Source organism: Mixophyes fleayi, chromosome 3 (assembly GCF_038048845.1).
Source record: "Mixophyes fleayi isolate aMixFle1 chromosome 3, aMixFle1.hap1, whole genome shotgun sequence".
NCBI lineage: Eukaryota > Metazoa > Chordata > Amphibia > Anura > Limnodynastidae > Mixophyes > Mixophyes fleayi.
Window position 1 is genome coordinate 83,833,472 of NC_134404.1, and position 22,040 is coordinate 83,855,511.

General features: G+C 38.0%; 1 protein-coding gene across 1 annotated transcript in view; it reads left to right on the plus strand.

Annotated features, from left to right (window-relative positions):
• LOC142143151 (phospholipid scramblase family member 5-like) overlaps positions 1–12,124 on the plus strand; it is a 49,363-nt gene extending 37,239 nt beyond the window's left edge. The window contains exons 4-5 of the mRNA XM_075200863.1: positions 2,753–2,914; positions 11,890–12,124. Of these exons, the coding sequence (XP_075056964.1) occupies positions 2,753–2,914; positions 11,890–11,928 (201 nt within the window). The 3' untranslated portion in view covers positions 11,929–12,124. The remainder of the gene's footprint in view (positions 1–2,752; positions 2,915–11,889) is intronic.
• The last annotated feature ends 9,916 nt before the right edge of the window (positions 12,125–22,040 follow it).

Below are 22,040 nucleotides of genomic sequence, written 5' to 3' on the forward strand. Positions count from 1 at the left end.
GCCGCAATTTGTAGCAGACGTGTATCAGGCGTGTCGGGAATGTTGCCTGTCCCTTATATGGTAGGTCTGTATTTCTTCCTTGTTCCCCTAATAGTAATCTGCATTTTTAGCTCAGTATTACTAGTGTCTGAATTATTGGCAGCGGAAAAACGTACCCCACCCGAGTGCAGGCCACTCCTTGGCTCATGAATCATACACCAATTTAGAAATCAGCTTTGCCTGCCGTAGTATTTCTGGTATGCCTAGTACACTGGGCTGAATTAATGTGTTGGCCACTGGCAAGGCTGTCTTGAGTTTCCTTTACATCAGGCGCTGTGCTGGGCTACTCCCCATGCCCTCTGTTGGTGTGTTCATCCAATGTAATATGGCCTTCCAAGAGTCTGTATTGTCATTGCTAGCTTTTTGCACAGATTCTTCACTATCTTGACAGTTGATTAAGTTTTAGCATTCAATTTTGGGTAGCAAAGAGATGATTTGACATGCTCAAACTCCCATTCAGAGGCAAGCCATCTAAATTCCTCTCATGCACATTGTCTCTAATCACTCAATTGTGCTGGTCATGACACACAATTTGTTCCTTGCAGCACTTGACTGTAGTCTCTGCAGACATGTTTCGGAGTAGCTCAATTATCCAAAAATCAGAGCAGTGGCCAACTATCAACAGAAATTCCTTGCCCACCTAGGGGAATACATCGATGCTGACAATCTGCAATGGATGCTTTGAAATTTCATGTGACATGATGGTTCCTGTCCTATGTGCATTTGTGTATTCTTTACATGCTGAATAGTTGTTAACAAAATATTTGATTTCACTTTGCATGTTACGCCACTACAATGTATCTTTGCTTGTGTATAACATGCATCTACACCAATGTGGTTTAAATATATGTGTTCTAGCATCTCTGATCTTAAATATTTTGGTATTGTGACACTTTGCCACTTGGTGTCTCATCTTTGAAATCTGGCCATCTTGGATTTTAGAGTCTGCAGACTCTTTTCATGGGGGTACTGGCGTTGGCTGGAGTAAATATGATCTTTTCCTGAGACTTTATTTCCTTTAATTCAATTTTATCCTAGCTGCTCAGCCTCCTGTCAACCAGTTGAGATTTCCTGAGATATCACAGAACCACGAAGAATGTGAGGGGTTTATTTTTGAATATTACTGAGGATATTGATATAAACTTAAAAAAAAGAGTTTCCAAGAGGTTTTAGCTATTACATCCTGTGCCATAAATTGCCTGTATTACATTATCCAGGCGTGGGGTCCGGGTATTCCATAGTAAAAGACGTCATTTCAGAGTGTAGGTGTTTAGCCATTCATTTCAAATTGGAAATTCCATCCCAGCACCTCTAAATTTCCACTTCAACCACTGGATCTTAGTGTAAACAGTGATCTGCCCACATGTGATTGTATAAGTGAGGTAAGGGCTGCTTGTGGCATTGTCATGATGTGAAGATGGTAATTGAGGAAAGAAAGAAAGCTGTTGACTGAAAGTCAGATACTGAAAAGAACAGGGTCCCCCAACAGCGCAGAGCACTAATGCAAGGTTTCTGATGCAGGAAGTTAGTGGTGTCAAATTCACTTCTATATGCAATATAATGCAAAAATGCATATATTGGCAGGAAGCTCAGAGCATGATGTTCTGAATGAGGCAAGACTCTAACAGGCAGTGTAGAATAGAACAGGTTATTACGGTCTCTTCTCTTGTAGATAACACGTCGGTCATAAAATTTTTCAGTGTGTACCTAGCCTAAGGCTGGGATTTACTGTGCCATAAAACTAAAAATCACAAGTGTGGGGTTTGGGCAGAAAAAAATACAGGCAATTAGGCAAGACCACATGCTAAAACTCTGTGGGCATGAAACATCTGATTTCTTTAAAAATGAATAATTATAAAATGGGGCAATGTGTCACTCCTCTCAATTCCTTAGCCAGTTCCAGCCCTAGAGAGTCTGGGCTCCACTAAAACAGGGGACCACAAGTGTGGGGGCTGCAAAAAATAACCACCACCCGATGTAACTAGCCCCTGTCAGAAAACCACTGGGGCTCTTCCTAACCCCATTGCCAGGGAAATTAATCCATTTGGGACCCCTGATTTGGCAACTTTGCAAGCTCAGTTGTCCAATTATAATGGGCTGGTTTCCCTGTAAAAATAAGTAAATATGTAAAAAGTAAAAAAACACAGATACAATTGTAAAAAATATTAATTGCATAAAACACTCTCCCAAGCCTCTTGATAACCATTTTATTCAAAGGTTAAAAATGTATTTCTTTTATCTTGAACAGGCATAATATAATTTTGTAATATAAAGGTTTACAAACCCCTTTCTCTTCTTTCTTGATACACCTTATTTCAATGGGATGCAAAACAGGAATAATGACCTTGGTGAACACTATTAGAATGGCTGGGGAGTATCCTCTGTCTGTGTCTCACCCACCAAATGTGGCCATTAGCAGTGCGGCTGCAGGTGAAGCAATCCACTTTTTTTAGAACCCTGTCTTGGCAGGGCTATCGATGGTGAAGGCTGTGCGGCACATATAAACACATATATATGTTTTATTTACTGTTATTTATTTTGGTGTAATTGTCTCTTTTTAGTATTAAGCTATATACATTTATCACATAATCAATTGAGGATATTGATGTATAACAATTATATATTTATGAAATATATTTGCTGTAACTGAAATCAGAAAACATGAAATGCCTCTTGATTAATGAATATCTCTTACACCTTTTATGTTCTTTAGGTGAAAACATTAAATGAAAACTCAATAATTGGGAAGATCTCTAAATACTGGTCAGGATTTGTAAATGATGTTTTTACCAATGCTGATAACTTTGGGATAGAATTTCCAGTGGACCTTGATGTAAAGCTGAAAGCTGCTTTAATTGGCACCTGCTTCCTAATAGTAAGTACATCAGTCATGCAGGTCAGTATGGTCTAATTACAGACTACATATTGACAGTAGGGTCCGGTAAGAGCAAAATAAGTCTAAAATATATTTTAATCTTACTATGGGCCTGCTGCAGAAATACGGAGATGATATCAGTCTACAATAAAGTACCATGATTTTCCTATTCTTGAATTGCCCCATCCCAAATACACACACAACTAACAGAACCACATGAAAATAACAACTTTATTATATATTAAAAATACATAAGTTGGAATGTTTGAAATGGAGCAACAACTGATCACTGCAGAGTCAAACATGTTGAACCTGCTTGATCCCCCAAGCATGTCCACAGTATTGGAGGTACACAGTCATAACCTCACATTTAGTGAACTCATAGTTGACAACAAGCACTATAATTTTGGAGGACTCCATAAACTGTAGCAGCCAATGGTGTTACTACTTCATCCCTGCCTCTACTAGATCACCCCACACCCCCAACTACTAGTTGGCCTGGATAAATCCCCTCTCCCAGCCAGACACTCAACTTTTGTCAACACTGGGTCATTATAACTCTTTTAAAATGAACTAGCATCATCCATCAAGGAAAATGTCCTTTCTAGTGTGGTCTCAAGAACCATATTGCAAATATTAAGGTTGGTATAAGCAAAATGGGCCTCATCCTCTCTGAACAAGCAAACAGTTACTCCATACTAATCAACATGTCAAGAGGACATAAAATACCTTAATATAATCTGCATCTAACTCTCTAAGTCACCACACCATCCCCAAAATCCTCGGCTTGTCAAGATAACCTCTGGAATATATTTGACCACATTAAAAAAGGGATTTGCTAACAAATACATGAAGCACACCAGGGGGTAAATGTATCATACTCCGGTTTCTTCAACTCGCGGGAGTTCGGCGAGATGACAGCTAAAATTTAAAGCGGCACTGCCTTGTAAAGGGAAACTTGCCTTTACAAGGCAGCGCCGCTTTAAATTTTAGCTGTCATCTCGCCGCACTCCCGCGAGTTGAAGAAACCGGAGTATGATACATTTACCCCCAGGTCTGCCATTCCCTTCAGTTAAGCTAAAGACTTGATTTGTGAAAAAGTAATGCTCCCCAACACGTAACAAGACATCCAGCTTGCTCCAAACATGCCAAAACCTCAAAAACTTGCCCCCCAACCAGATAAGAACTTTAACTCATGCATACACCTCCAGATGATTTTAGCAGACAATGCCTAAAGCCCTAGACAGATACCATATGACCTAGTTCTTATCCCTGCCCAAATATGTCTCCATGCAGCCATATGGATAATGGAGAACTCCCTAAAGGAAAAACTACAACATAAAGACCTAATACTAACCATCAGTCTACCTACACAGTTCACTGCAAACCTATTCTTAACATCTAATGTAGCTCGAGAAGCCAAGAGGACCCCAAAATGAGCCATCAGCTCCAGAAACAAATAATTACACATCCAGGAACTCACCCTACCAATAAAAATGCAGTATGTTTGAGGCCAACATGACATCCCCTCACCACACAGTCCAAAAGTGAATTGAAAGTTTAAAAAGAAAAAGCAAGACAATGAGCACCGCATAATAAGGCAAAGATCAATATAATGTTTACCCTCCAAAATAAAATCCAGCACACAAAAATAATCAGAAGGCAGATTTTATATCTGACTTAGCTAGTTATGTTCCAGGAAAACATTACCTTACCACTTACCATCTTCCTAAACTAAGCAAAAGATGTGTATCGAACAAAAGTCAATACCATCATTCACTGACATGGCCTTCAGGTAAGAAAGATCGTAGATAAGGTGATTATAACATTAGTCTCCTTTTTGGTACCACCACCAAAGATGAAATGTAGTCCTTCTAAAAGTAAATAAGTAAAGCACCCAGTCACACATCCTAATGCCACCTCTTTATTGACCTTTGTTGATGCTGCATGAGGTGACCCCCCTTACTAACACAAATTATACTCCCGAACTTCCAAAGTAGGAACAACCAATGGGATTTCAAAACCCAGAGAAAAAAAATCATTCCCTCATCGAGCCTCCTGCTCATAATTTGGATACCGTGTGAGCCACAATCCCATCATTTCAGTCATACCTTCTCTATGATGAGCTACATTGTCTGGGCTTCCTGCAAAGCACTTTCTGCTCAGCCTTATGACTGTACTTGAATTGCTGTGCTTTTTTAAGAAAGGGGAATTGTCATAAACGCTTAATCACTGCTATGGTGACACATTAGGGTGAAAGTAAGCACTCCACCTTATTACATATTAGGAAGTCAGAGCTGAATTTATTCTTGTGTGCAAGGAAAGTAACTTTTTACTGTTTCATTATTGCGTGATTCAGCTCTTATGAACACAGAACTTTTCTAAAGGTTGCATGGGTTTAAGGACTGATTCAGGTTGATGACATAACAGGCCAATTTTATCTCTTCCAGTATATAGCCAGGTAGAATGTCCAGTTTTCTTCCAGGATGTTATGAGACTCACACTTAATACCACATGTTTCCATCAATATCCACTTTATACTGCACCCACTCTTCTCACCAGACGCAGACGGCACCTGATCCTGAGGTTCAGATATTGCAACCGCTGTGCAAATTTCTTTCATTACCTTCAGTTTCTCTGCAAAGTTAATCCTCCCTCCAACATCTCAAATGTTCTGCCAAAGATTTCAAGTCTAAGGTGGTTTTGGTGGGAGCTATAAGGGATTGCTTAATAGAGGAATTTTCAATATACACAATTGGGTCGGCTTAGACACCACACTCTTCATTCAGCAATGGATGTAAAAATGCTGTTTATATTGAGTCCTTTATTTGGACACCATTTACTCAGTGTGGGTATAGACAAATTTTAACTCTCCTGGCTCATCTCTCACTAATGCCACCAATATGTTACATGAGAGTCTGTGAGCTAATGGACTGTGTCATTTAATTTTTCAACTGGTTTACATTTTTTCTTAACAGACATTACTATAATAATTGTATGGATGATAAAATATATTACCTTCAATTAGAAATTAAATATAGAAGGAGAGGGCGCAATTGGTCAAAATATATAATAGGTCAACAATGTATTTATGTACAGCTCTTCATAAAAAGGATTAAGGAATGAATTAAGCACAATGTAAGCAATAGATTCACAGTAGAGCAGTGTGACAATGTCTATAGCTCTTTCTGTGACAGCGTGATTTCTTCTGTAGCGTATAACAAGTCCACGGTAACATGTATCAGATTCTTCTATATCAAACAAATCCAAAGTAATGGTAAGTCTTATCCTATATATCCCTATCGAGTGTGTCCAGGGACACGAAGATCCTTCTGTTAGCAGTCCTCCGTCTGGAACGCGGAAGTGTGACAGTGGACCGCACAGATACGGTGGCTTGGTAGGGTCAATGTCCCAATGCATTTCATCCGATCTAGGGACTTTATCAAGGATAGTATAAGCAAGTATGAGGGATCTTAAATAGAACCTCCTTCTTCTTTATTGGGTAAAATTATTTCCAAAGCAAATAATTTTAAAACAGATTGTTTAATGAATAAAATAAGAAATGAAAAATGCAAAAATATTGAGTAAAATACATATTAAATATATAAAAAGGTTATATAAAAAAAAGTAGATACAAAAGTATATAAAAAAGTATATAAAAATTATATTAAAAAAAAACAAACCTGGACCTCACTATTTATATTGAAAATAATAGCATAGCATCAAAACCAAAAATGACATTAAAGAAGTAGATATCAATAACTTTCTGTTAGCCTCTAGCGACCATCATAAGAATTGGATCCGCAACATACCATCAGGACAATTTAGGAGACTAAGAAGGAATTGCACCAACGAAGAAATTTTTGAAATACAAAGTAATGAATTGAGGCAACAGTTCCTAGAGAGGAGATATGATCTAAAAACAGTTGGCTCAGCATTGGAGAATGTTAAACAATCGGAGAGAGCAAACATTCTCAAATATCATCATAAGAAGAATGCACAAAATGTTCCGGAGATCTCATTTATAACTCAATTCAACAGCAATTCTAAAGCTGTTGAAGATATTATTCGGAAACATTGGCACATTTTGGAGTTGGATGAGGATGCCAAGAAAATTTTGCCCACTAAACCCAAAATTGTTTACAAAAAAGCAAAGAATTTGAGGAATATACTTACTAACAGTTACATTCCACTTTCTGTGATAGAACCAACTTAACTTTTGTCACATGGGTTCCATTACTGCTTGAACTGCAAGGCATGTAGAAATCTTAATTTGACCCAAACGAAAGCTACTACTACCTTTTATTCTACCTCCAATGGAAGATCACTCAGCATTAAACAAGCCATTAGCAGTAATACAGATGGAGTTATCTATATGCTGGAGTACCCTTGTGGCTTCCAAAATATAGGAAGGACAAAACTTGCCTTGAAGATAAGGATTGCGGACATATGTACAATATCAGAAAGGGACTTAAGACTCATAGGGCTAGATTTACTAAGCTGCGGGTTTGAAAAAGTGGGGATGTTGCCTATAGCAACCAATCAGATTCTAGCTTTCATTTATTTAGTACCTTCTACAAAATGACAGCTATAATCTGATTGGTTGCTATAGGCAACATCCCCACTTTTTCAAACCCGCAGCTTAGTAAATCTAGCCCATAGTGTCACTAATCATTTTTCCAATAATCCGAAGTCCAATCCGAATCAGTTAAAATTTCTAGGCATATAATATGTAAATAAGTTTTGGAAAGGCGGTAACTATATGGCGAACATTTCATGTCAGGAGGCCAAATGGATCTATAGGTTAAAAACTCTTACACCATATGGATTAAATAGTGATTTCGATTTAGGTTCATTTCTTACTATATAATGTTTCTTTCTGGTCTCATTTTTTTTTTTTAGATACTTTTTTATATATTTTATATGTATTTTTCATATATTTTACTCAATATTTTTGCAATTTTTGCATATTTTATTCATCTGTTTTAAAATTATTTGTTTTGGAAAAAAATTTACCCAATAAAGAAGGAAGTTCTATTTAAGATCCCTCATACTTGCTTATACTATCCTTGATAAAGTCCCTGGATCAGACAAAACGCGTTGGAACATTGACCCTACCAAGCCACCGTATCTGTGCGGTTCACTGTCACACTTCCGCGTTCCAGATGCGGCAACACGGTTTTCAAACAACATACCTTTTTTTCACTAAGGACTGCTACAGAAGGATCTTCGTGCCCGGGACACACTCAATAGGGATATATAGGGTAAGACTATCCTTCTATTACCGTTACTTTGGATTTGTTTGATGTAGAAGAATCTGATACATGTTACTGTGGACTTGTTATACACTACAGAAGAGATCACGCTGTCACAGAAAGAGCTATAGACATTGTGCTCTACTGTGAATCTATTGCTTACATTGTGCTTAATTCATTTCTTAATCCTTTTTATGAAGAGCTATACATAAATACATTGTTGACCTATTATATATTTTTTACCATTTGCGCCCTCTCCTTATATATTTCATTTTAACCCTTTAAGAGGTGCTGCATTCTGCCGAGAGCGCTTTCCTGTTTTTTCTACATTCAATTAGAAGTTGTGGAGCATTAAACAGAATAGTCCATAACAGTGATATAATAGAAATGAATCAGAATATATCAATGAATAATCTTTAATATCTCACATAATAGCAATAAAGTTTGCTATTCTCTTTTTTCAGTCTTATCTTTAGGTAGCACAGTCATTTAAATAATCAAATTCTTGGTTGATTTCACAGCATCCCCAATCAATGGCTACTGCTCAGTTTCACTGAAGCCCTTGCTTGAAGCTGCTTCATTCCTAATAACTTAAATACTTACTTTCATTCAGGAGAACTTAACAGCTTGCTACTTACTATCAACATTTATAACTGTCACTCTCAAACTAGATATTCTAAGATCTGCAACTATAGTAATTATGAGTGGCAAAGTCTTAATAAAAATGATTTATGTTCTTAAGGCCACACAGCTACATGTACCAACCAACCAATTCAAACAACAGCATTTGTCAGACTTGCCACTTCCGATTTGCTTTTAGTATGGTCCTAAACTCCCTTGTGCATCTAATAGAACAGACCATTCACAATCTTTTAGCTTTGTCTTTCCACAGAATGCCAACACACACTGTATTTGTAAGTTTGTACGTAAGAGAACGAATATGGCTGGGACAACAACAGTCGATTAATTTTCATGTGTGATGTAGTTGGGTTAAGACAGGGAACAAAACTGCTACATATTGCGGTGAAATTTTAGGAGAAAGAGTGAAAAGTTTAATTGAATTAAGTGAGTGGGATTAAAGCTGAAGTACACTGGACTTTCAAGTGATACTTTTACTCTTTCCACTCTGACCATTTTCAGCCTGGCTTATAAACATGAAAAAGGTTCCATAGAATATATATATACAGAGATATTTCCAAAAACCAGAATGCGGAGATGCTTCTTTTTGTGCACAAGGTGAACAACCGGGTGTATTTGCACAAAATAAAATATGCTTCAAGTCTGCAGATTTAGTGGTTTGTAAGTAACTTCTGTTTATTTATCTTGTTAACCTACTTTTGTAGTGTATAGTCAGATAGTTATATGAGCAAGGGAAGTTCTTTATTTTTGCTGCCCTTGAGTAAGGCACGGAGCTGCTCCCTGGATAGAAACTGTATCCAATAATAATAATTATAATAATAATAATAATTGTGAAATTCCATATAAACCTACCTTTTTGATGTTACATAAATTATATGAGAAGCTATTTATTAACAAACATTGTTTTAAAAAATTCTCCACTTATCACAGAGACATACACTGTGTTATTGCCACAATTTAACAGTAATATCCCTAGCCAAGTGGAACTGAAAATCTAGCAGACTTGGCATTTCTGTCCCACTTAGTAAAATACTATTCCCCAATGGAATATGAGTTATTCAAACAATGAAGCATTATTTAATAAAAAAAATTCTGTTATCGCCATCCTGAAAGATGGTCCCCATGAGAAGAAGGGGTGTTGCCTAAATTGTTTTTATGCATTTAAATAATCTTTTACTAGCTCTGAGGATACACTCACTTTTCAATAATCCTTCTAGGAGTATTAGACTGGTGTTAAAAAAACATATTAAAAAAAAATTACAGATACAAATATTCAAAACCTGGAATTGTATTAGCAATTTTGGATAGTATTATTATGGTACTATGGTAATTGTGTTGTTCATATAACACTGAGCTCATTTACAAATTAAATAAACTGTGTTGTAACTCATAGCAACAAAATAATTGTCTAACCTGGACTAGATACATCAAAACTAATTGCTACAGGCTACGCCACTTTTGCATTTTGTTAGCAAATGACCTTCCCTGTTTGTTAATTTCCCACATTGGTTCTTCTGTTCCACTTCACTTCACTGAGTTTTGACTTGTGCAAAATGTAGGATCCCTGGAATCTTGAATTTAGGAAATAACTAATTTAAGGTTCAAGTGCCTATCTGTTTTGATTATAATAAAATATCCAATATGAAAAAAAACTCAAACTCATTTGTTGTCAAATCTATCCTTTGGCCACAAGATGGCGATGATTGCACAATATTTCAGCATCCAAAGGAAGGAAAATTTAGTGTGCTAGGCTTGCTTCATCTAGTTCAATCTTTTTTTGTTTGTTTTGACAGTTTACAAACAAAATCCTAATGAGTTATATTGCATAGAGCATAGTTGAAGACAAACTTTAAAACTGATAGTAAAATATTTTGCACATGTAGATGTACAAAGTGATGCAATTTTGTGAAGCAACAAAAAGAATAACAGGTAAATTACACTAAAACGTAGATAAAATAATGAACAGGAAATAGTAAACACCTAATTGAAAAGTATGACTCTAAAAACACTTATGATGTATTTTCTGATATGTTCAAATAATTCAGTGCATTACTTAAAAGAAAGTTGTCTGCTTTAATTATCACCTAGCTTAATCATGCAGCATTTTTGTGTATGACGCTTTATATTACTTTGGTTGGAGTGCCTCTAGAAATGTGGCTCCTTATCAAAACGCAACGGGCAGGTGCATTAAAATTATAGAACAAATCCCAAATAAGCTAGATGAAAATTAATTTTGAGGAATGGAAATTGACTGGGTGTCTCTCCACACCGCAAGGAATACTCCTTAATATGTGCCTTCTCCACCACTTTATTCAATTTCCATAATCACTTTCCAAAAAAGGAAGTATTGTGTTTGAAAGTGTACCTAGAAATGTTGTGCAAAATGCGTGATACTGGGATTATAGAATGTGACCCAATCTCTGCAATCTCAGAGTAGGTGCAACACACAGTACAGTATTATCCTCTTTTCCTGTGTGACAATGGCTGTGTGCACTTCAACAAGGCAAGAAATGCGCCCTCTCCACCACTTTATCTCATTTAAATCATCTTAATCTCCGTACTTAGCATGCTCTCCCCCACCAAACTCCGTCTATCGGCTGGCAAAAGCTTCTGCTGTTCTGTAAACACTGACATATTATTTCACAAACTCATGTACTTTGTTGGAAATCTAGATTCACCAGCCCAAATCAGATATTTTGCACTATGTAACTAAGACCCCAGGGGGTATATTTACTAAACTGCAGGTTTGAAAAAGTGGAGATGTTGCCTATAGCAACCAATCAGATTCTAGTTATCATTTACTTACTTTATTCTACAAAATGACAGCTATAATCTGATTGGTTGCTATAGGCAACAACTCCACTTTTTCAAACCCGCAGTTTAGTAAATATACCCCCAGGTCTTCTCCGCATGATAAATATGCATTGACCATAAGCAAATAATGATAAAGCATTACATTTTGGGACTTCAGGAAAACATTAATTTAACATTTTAATTTATCAAATAAACATATTCATGTGAGCAAGTTATTGTATTCTGGAATCAAAAAAAAAAATGAAAAATGATATTTTTATTTTTCAGGATTTAATGTACTTTGAGCAATCTTCAGATGGGATTTGAAAATCCTAAATAGAACATTTTTTTTTAACAAAGACTCTTGATCTTATGACCAGGGATGAAAAAAGACTATATTACAAGAAGATGCTGCTAACTGTGGCTGAATTTATTCATCTGGCAGCCCAAACTCTAGAACTATAAATTTCATGAACTTGTAATAAGCTACTGATCTGCATCAGTAAATATTTGTACCAAATAAATTGTGAGACATGGCGTTTTCAGTTGTGTTATTTATCAATGAAGAATTGATTATTTCAGTGTATCCTGTAATTTTGTTGACACATGCCCAGCTAAACATTGTTACAAAATTAGTGAGACAAATAGCACAAGTCCATAGAGTTCAACATGTTTTAAATTCTCTGTTGAGTAAGATGGGCAAACATGCTTCCTTGTCCTAGGTGTTGTTTGAAATGATAATGGGCTACTAAGCAATGGTAAAATGTTCCAAAATGCAATACGCTGAATCTCCAGAAGGTGGCAGCCATATAACGTAGAAAATCATTGTTTTAGGTATATATATTTACAAGAGGGCAGCACACAACGGGTAGAGCACATATTGTTGCACTTAAGAGTAAGAATGCTGTAAGTGCAAATCACAGATGATTCTATAATTTGCAGCAAATGGTTTGTACTTACATCATTCTTACTCTTAAGTATATATATATATATATATATATATATATATATATATATATATATATATATATATATATAAAATTAAACACAATTGTAGCTGTATAAGAGACAACTGTTGGAAAGCTATTTGGTATTTAATGCCCAGCTCTAGCTTGACTATTCCAAAAATACATTTTTGTAGGTGGGAAAAAAAAAGCAGGTAAATTGCTCGCAAATGTGACAAAACCACGGACACCTGCATAGTCAGATACTAACCATTAGGAAACCTGTGACTGGCTCTAGATCTGCGACAACAGATTATATCCTATCAGCCTTCTATTCCTATTATGAACAACTTTATACTGCCACTACCACTAGTCCACTCTAAATTGCTAAGAGATGCAAGACTCCCACCACTTACCTCCGCTAAAAGAGAGCTACTAACTTCTGATATTACTGAAGAGGAGGTCATCTCATCTCTTCACAACAATATATTGTCGGGTCCTAATGGGTTTAGTGCTGAATTTTATAAGATTACACCTTCCAAATCATACCCTCTGAACCCTCACTCTCCTTCTCTTCCTTCGAAGTCCACACTATGGGCCTGATTTAATAAGGGAAGGATAGCAAAAACAAAATGAGTAGCTTTGAATCCTGGCAAAACCATGTTGCATTGGAGGGGGAGATACATTTAAATGTGAGGACAGATTAATAATTAGGGTAGAGCATGTCCTAGAACAACATTAAATTTCAATGTAAAATAAAACTTTCAAGTATTTGTGTGCAAGATGAAAAACAGCCAGTATTGTCCTTATGTGCAAAATAATAGACTCATTTGAATCCCTTGCATTGCAACATGGTTTTACCAAGGTTCAAAGTTACTCATTTTTTTGCTTTACCTTCCTTATGAATCATTCCCTATCCGTCTATTTTATCCTCTCCACCTTCGTGTTGCTGTCATTTATCGCCCCCCAGGTCCAGTTTCCCAATTTCTTAAAAACTTTACGGCCTTCACTTATTTCCTATCCTTTGATTTCAACATTCCCATTGATAAACCCACGGTATCTACCACTAAACTTCTTTCACTTACTTCTCCCTTTGGTCTCTCCCAATGAACCTCATCTCCTACAGACTGTGATGGACACTACCTTGACCTTGTCTTCTCCCACTACTGCTCCATCTCTAGTTTCACCAACTTAGTATTCCACAATCTCTGGCCATAACCTCCTTTCCTTCAGTCTCACCTTACCTCATGCTTTTCCCCTTCACTCAAATCCACACTTACACAGCAACACCTTAGTACTCTTAACTTAATCCACTTCTCATCTTCACTAAAACAACTATCATCATCATCATCATTTATTTATTTATTTATATAGTGCCACTAATTCCACAGCACTGTGCAGAGAATATTTGTCACTCACATCAGTCCCTGCCCCATTGAAACTTACAGTCTAAATTCGCTAAAACACACAGTCAGACAGAAAACTCTCAGCTTGATACATTTACCCCACAGTCTCTGATTATCCAAACCCCAACCATGGCACACCAAAATCACAGTCTACCTGCAAAAGTGCTCCCTTATTGCAGACGCCACTGGAGGAAATCTTGTTACTATCCCAATTTCCTCCACTAGAAATTACTCATTTCATCTTACAGCACTGCCCCTTCAATTGCTAATCAAACATTCTTCAGATCTCTAATATTTACCCAGTCTTCTAACTCACTTTGCCTCTTTGGCACATTCAACTCACTTCTCTGCCCACCTGCACCTTCTCCCCCTCACAACCAATTGATTTTGCCAACTACTTCAAAGAAAAAATCGACACTATTCGACAAGATCATTCCTCATGCCAAATTCCACACATTTCAGCCACTCTACTCACCTTCACCTACACTCCACAATCCACCCTAAGTCATTCTCTCCAGCAATTGAAGTCAAACTCTATACCCATCTAATTAACTCACCCAACAACCTGTCCCCTGAAACCTATTTCCTCACAAATCCTCCGCTCCCTCTCTTCCACTGCATGCCCACCTCTTGCTCATCTCTTTAACCTGTCTCTTTCAGGTTAAAGAGATGAGCACATTCCATCCTCCTTTAAACATGTGCGCATCTCACCAATTCTAAAGAAACCATCTCTCAATCCAACCACTCTCTACAACTACTGCCCTATTTCTCTCTTCCCTTTTGCCTCTAAACTACTTGAGCGAATGGTGTACAAACGACTGTCTCACTTTTTCTCATTCCATTCTCGACTCTCTCTGCAATGAGGCTTCTGTCCCCAACATTCCACTGAAATTGCTCTCACAAAAGCAATCAATTTCTCAGAAGAATATTGTTTAGGCCTACAACCTTGCTCGACATTATATACTTTAGTTTTTGGGACATGTAAGAATTGCAACAATGATTTTCCACAGTTATGTCCTGTTCTCAGGGCCGGATTAAGGGAATGGAGGCCCCTGGGCTAAGGGGGCCTCCATTCCCCCGTGATGGCTCCCCCCGGTGAGCCGAGCCGCCCCCACCCCTTCCCCCCCGGAACTTACTTCCTTCTCCTCCTTCCCCGGCGTGCTGTACGCTCTTTACTGAGGAGATCCCGTGAGAGTGAGACTCGCGAGATCTCCTCAGTAAGGAGACTACAGCGTGCCGGGGAAGGACCGCAGTGAAAGTGCTCAGCAGCACTGATCGCGCCAGGGGCGCCCCTGCCCCTGACCGATCAATACTGCTGCTGAGCACTTTCAAGGGCCCCCTGGATGCACGAGGCCCCTGGGCTGTAGCCCAGTTAGCCCTAGGGTTAATCCGGCCCTGCCTGTTCTAAACAGATTCTGCAAGATATGTATATGCTTTTGTTTACTGATGATATTTACTGATGAAGGACTTTAGGATTTACGTTTGCACAGTGCTAAATTGTCTACGTGACTAAAACACTTTATAGAAGTTGATTTGTTTTGATAAAATCAGAGCTTATGCAACACCCCACCTGCATATGTTCATTTGTCTCTCCGACCGTATTATTACACCTTATCTGATCACTGACCACTCAAGAAATATAGCTGACACTGCATAGTCTAAGGGTCATTTCTACATACTCATTCTCCTGGACCTCTCTGCTGCATTTAACACTGTAAATAACCCTCTTCTCCTACACATCTTTCACTCTATTGGCCTTCATGACACAGTTCTTTCCTGGTTCACTTCCTCCCTATTGAACTGCTCCTTTAGTGTTTCTACCTCTGGCACATCCTTCCCTCCACTCCCACTATCTGCTGGAGTCCCACAAGACTTTGTTCTTGGCCCTTTACATTGTACACCTCTTCTCTTGGGGCATTAATTCGCTCATTTGGCCTCCAGTACCACCTCTTAGCTGTTGACACCCAACTCTATATCTTTGACCTCTACTTTCTGTACTATATTGTGTAACCAACTGTCTTTCAGCTATCTCCCCATGGATGTCCCAATGCTACCTAAAGCTTAACATATCCAAAACAGAGCTTATTATCTTCCCTCCTGCCAGAATCATCACCTCCCTTAAAATCTCCCTCCCTGTTAATAACACCACAATTTCCTCAGTTTCCCAAGCCCACTGCCTTGGTGTTACACTTGCTTTATTCCTCACTTCCAGACTCTCTCCCAGTCCAATTGATTCCACCTTAAAAATATTGCCAGAATATATCCTTTTCTTACTCAACATGCTACCAAATCTCATCCATTCTCTCATTATCTCCTGTTTTTACGGCAACCTCCTGCTATCTGGCATTCCCGACACCCATATATCCACACTTCAATCCATCCTAAATGCTTATGCAAGACTGATCTTCCTCTCTCACCATTCCACATCTGCTGCACCACTTTGCAAATCCCTACAATGACTCCCTGTGTACTCCAGAATCCAATCCAAATTACTCACCCATACCTACAAAGACTTCAACAACACCACCTCTTCATACATCTCAAATCTCATATCAAAATATTCTCCCTCCCACCCTCTTAGTTCTACCTCTGACCTTCACCTTGTCTCTTCTCTGATAACCACCTCTCACTTGTGCCTACAAGATTTCCACCGTGCTGCTCCCCATGTGAGGAACAGACTTGCTCTGAAGATCTTACCTGCTGGTATTGGCGCTGCTAAGCTAGGAGGCGCAGAGTCTAAACATGCCTCTGGTCTGCACATGCGCCCGCACAGCCGGGCTGAACACCGGAAGTAGCGTATCAGAGGCGACCCAGATGGCAGCTGTCCCTGGCACCTAATGTGCATGTGGGGACGGCACCTGACACCCCACTTATGGAATTTCCTACTACGTCCAATCAGGCTTTCCCACAGCCTTCAAATCTTTAAATGGTCTCTAAAATTATATCTCTTTTTTAAAGCTTTTCCTATCCCTGATGATACTATTCACACTAATACACTCTCACAGCAGTCCCAAAGCCCACTCTAAGCCACAATCACTCCTCTTGTTTATGCTGTCCCCTCTTCTACTTAGAATGTAAACTCACTAATGAGCAAGGTCCTCCATACCCTTTATTTTCTCTGCTTTGTATGTCCTTGTTTTATGTAATTCCCTATTGTATGGCACTTCGGAACACTGTGGTGCCCTACAATAATAATAATTTTGTACCCATACTTCACCCCCTTTCTTACCATGCTATACCAAAAACTACGTAGGGACAGCCCCTCCTACCCTAATTTCAATAAAGCCCACACAATCTTCATACTAAAACAAAAAAAATCTCTGCTCTAGTCTCTTTTTACAGACCCATCACCCTACATAATCAGGAATTCAAGTTTGGCAAATATTGTGGCCAATAGACTGCAATCCTTCCTACCTACTCTTCTTACACAACACGAATTAGGGTTCACACTTGGCAGGCACTCTGCTAAAGGACTGCTATTGCTGCCATTTTGGCGGTGTCCCAATGAAAAACTGGTACCTCTGCAGAAATTCTTTTGAGCTTTGATGCTGTGAAAGCATTGATACTGTGTCGTGAATTTATCTCCAACAAATATTTGTAAACCGAGCCTTTGACCACACTCACAATTCATTCAGTTCTTATCCAGTTACATTTCTCAGCATCAATGTCCAAAAATGCATCCCAATCACCATGACCATAGGGACCCACCAGGGATGTCCGTTATCCCCATTATTATATAATTTGACCCTTGATCTTTATTGCGTATCCTAGAGACCATGTCTGACTTTACAGGAATCCAGAATGGTACATCTGCGATTAAGAATACGGCATGTTCCAACAATCTCATGCTTTATATATTCAGTTCTAAACACTCCCTTCCCCTGTCCTGGATACTATTATCCAGTTTGGCATCGTATCTGGATTTACCATTAACCAAGATATATTGATTAGAATGAAGTAATTCTACTTCTATTCCTTACTGTCTTAAACACTTAAAATTATTTTGGGCTAACTTTGCTCTTACTTATCTAGGAGTTTAACTTCCCCAAAACATTTATTAATTGTATTCTGTAAATATGAGATCCCTTATCAAACGGGTTCTGGCAGAAATCCATAGATGGTCACATCTTCCATTGTCATACATGGCCTTCATCAGCTTATTGAAAGTGATCAGTTTTGCAAAATTATTATGCCCTCTGCAAATATTACCTATAATTTTAACTTCAGCTGATGAGACACTTCTTAATGGTGAATTCTGCAATATGTTCTGGAATAATAAGTGGCCATGTATCAGTCTTTCTGAGCTACAACAAAGCCCATCTGATAGCGATGTTAATCTCCCTGACCTAAAAGTGTATAATAACGCCAGTATTCTACGGACTATTCGGGACTGGCTGCATTCTACGGCCTCTTATGCCTATGCTCTCTTAGACTACTTTTTAACTGACTCAGACCTTACCTCCTTCCTTCACACTCATAAAGCTGAACTGTCTCAAGAAATCTTAGATAATCCTCTGCTAATGTCAACATGGACAACATGAAAAGCGGTCTGTAAAAAATGTAACCTTAATAGCCATCAGCCCTTGTTTCTATCGTTCTTAAAAAAACAGACTTTCCATGGTGGCAAAGCTTTCTACCTCTTCTCCGCCTGAAGTGGTTTAGGTGTTAATTATATCCGTTCTCTGATGGACCACAGAGAGCGTAAACCTCTGACAAATACCCAGGTTTTAGAAAATTATGAGTTGTCGGGAACACAACACCTCTCTCCAGGCCAAGCAATACGCTACTACAGTTATCCCCACATGACTGGTCTAATGACCTTATGTACCCATGGAGTTGTCTTACAATTTTTCATGATATTTTCATTGACCACCTTATCAAAACCTTGCCCTACTGATGCTCAGTAATTTTAGCTAGTTCATATAAAGAGAAGCTCCTCAATATTTACCATTGAGGTTATTTATCCCCTTAGCATTGTCATGCCATGGCACTAACTGACAATGATGTTTGTTTGAAATGCCGCACCTCAGGAGCTTCCTTTTTACATTGTATGTTGGAATGTCCCTGAATTAAACACTTCTGGTGAGATGAACCACTTGGTCCATATAATCTACAAATTTTTTAACCTATGGTAACTTCCATCCCTATTTAATTCTTATTTATATTTAAGAATATCCTTATGTCTATCCCAAGCATGTTTAAATTGCTCTACTGTATTAGCCTCTACCACCTCTGATGGGAGGCTATTCCACTTATCCACTACCCTTTCTGTGAATAAATTATTCCTCAAATTTCCTCTGAACCTACTTCCCTCCAGTTTCCGTGCATGTCCTTGTGTTCTTATACTTCTCTTCTTTTGAAGAATGTTTCCCTCCTTAATATATTTGAAAGCTTCTATTATATTCCCCCTTTCTCTTCTCTGCTGTAAACTAAACATATTAAGATCTTTTAGTCTATCTGGGTACGTTGTCTGATATAGGCCATGCACCATGCAGTCTCTAATGTATTTATATCCTTCTGGAGATATGGCCTCCATAATTGTACACAGTATTCTAGATGAGGCCGTACCAATGACCTATACATTGGCATTATTACTTTCTTTCTTTCTGCATTTCTCACCCTTTACAACCAAGCATTTGACTTGATTTTCTCATTGCTTTGTTGCACTGCTTACCTGGTTTTAAGTCACCTGAAATAGTGACTCCTATATCTCTGTCCTCCTCTGCTGTTTGGTATCCTGTAAATACCTGGATTTGAGATATTCTAAAACTCCTTCCTTCAAGAGTGTTTCCATCAATTTACCAACTACTGATGTAAAGCTCACTGATCGGTAGTTTCTTGACTCTTTCTTGTTTCAACATTTGTGCAGTGGGACTACATTCTCTCTTTTCCAGTCTTCTAGAATTCATCCTGTAGATAGTGACTGGTTGAGTAATTCTGTTAATGGTGTTACCAGCACCCCTTTCATCATCATCATCACCATTTATTTATATAGCGCCACACCCCTTTAAGCTCTTTTAGTGTCCTTGGATATATCCCATCTGGCTCCATTGATTTATCCAATTTCAGTTTTGAGAGTAGTGTTAGGACCACCTCCTCTGTAATTGTACTTGTATCTTCCTAATTTCTACAAATATACTTGCAACTTAACTATGGCCCATTTCCCTCTCTTTCTATAGTGAACAAAATCAAAAATAATTATTAAGATGATCTGCCATTTCATTGTATCCCTCAACAAGACTCTCACACTCTGTCTTTAGTCATATTATTCCTCCTTTTGTTTTTCTCCTTTATATAGCTAAAAAAAAAAGGTTTGCCCCTTTTATCTACAGACTGGCCAAATTCTCTTTAGTTTGTACCTTTGCACTTCTGATTAGACTCTTAGGGCTAGATTTACTAAGCTGCGGGTTTGAAAAAGTGGGGATGTTGCCTATAGCAACCAATCAGATTCTAGCTGTCATTTTGTAGAATGTATTAAATAAATGAAAGCTAGAATCTGATTGGTTGCTATAGGCAACATCGCCACTTTTTCAAACCTGCAGCTTAGTAAATCTAGCCCTTAGCCTACTTCTGTCTAACAAGATACACACCTTTTTGTCTTTAGTATCATGAGTCTGCTTGTATTTCCTAAAGGCCATCTTTTTTGCTTTCACAATACTTGGCTACTTCTTTTGCAAACCACACTGGTTTCCTTTTCCTTGTGCTTTTACTAACCCTTTTGTCTGTTGTTTTTAGTATTGCACTTTTTAATTTCCCCACCTCTCGTGCACTCATTTCAAGTTCCTCCACTCTGCCAAAGAGTCACTTACACACTTTCCCATATATATAGTCAGCCTTCCTGAAATGTAACACCTTTCTTTTTGTGTAGTATAAGTCAGTCTCTGTAGTTATACTAAATCATACTGCATGATGGACACTGAATTCCTAGGTTCTCAACCACATTTACGGCAGATATTCTGTAATCAAAAACTGTTGCTAATTATTTCTGCAGTGGCTAGAAAATGTATATTGCATTAATGAATTTATGACCAAACTTTTATTCTATCTTTATTTAAAACCAAACTATTACTTATATTGCAGATGGATTGGCTGGATGCATCATTACACTAAGAATCTCACACTGAAAAACTCTATATAATGTGGAAAAACTTTATTACTGGTTTACCATACTCCACACAATGCCTTATACCACTGCTTCAAACATACTGCCTGGTATGAAACAAACACGTTTGCTATTAGGACATCCCCGCTACTATTGTACACCCCAGCCTGAGTTGCCAATCACTCATGTTATGCCTCCTCGTCCTCTTTACCTGCACATTGGTTAATCGTCTTCCATTGTAATTGCTACTGTATTGTATGGGTTGACTCTCTATCTCTCCCTGATTTGCCTAGAGACTCTACTTGAATGTTGAGCCTTGGCCACACCTGAAACGTTCGCTGCAATTTGTTTATACTACGGCTGATGCTTGATTACCATGCTTTCTTGTAGCTTTTTTTTTTGTTGGGCCATAATATATGTCAATTTTTTGACCCCCTTGCAAACTTTGTATTATATTCTATGTCCTTCTATTTGTTTTTGTCTGTTATCCCAATGAAAAAAAGATCAGATCATAAGACTGAAGGTGGATCACACTTCAATCTGTATAGGTACAAAGTTTCTTCTACATTACTTTCAATACCGATAGCAAGCTTTATGGCATACACACATTCTCATCATAGACACAGGGTTATTTTAGTGTAGTAATAATAACAGATTCAAAAGGTGGTTAGTTAGTATATCAAACTTTGCACTGGAATATACATACAATTTCTGACAATGTATAACATACTACTATAATAAACACATCCATAAACAAATAGCACTGGCTGTTCTAAAGGTTATAATTTAAGCAATATTTTGCTAAAAGAAGATACCTAATTATCAGGTGCTGGCTGGCAGACTTTAGCCCAAGGTGGCAGGTTTACAACACTGGCCCATAAGTAGTGGCCCATCCTTAAATGGTGGTTTTCAGTACAATATATATTTATCATATACATTTCTACAATCACTTATTTTCAGCCATTGTATTTTTAATATTTTGCATGG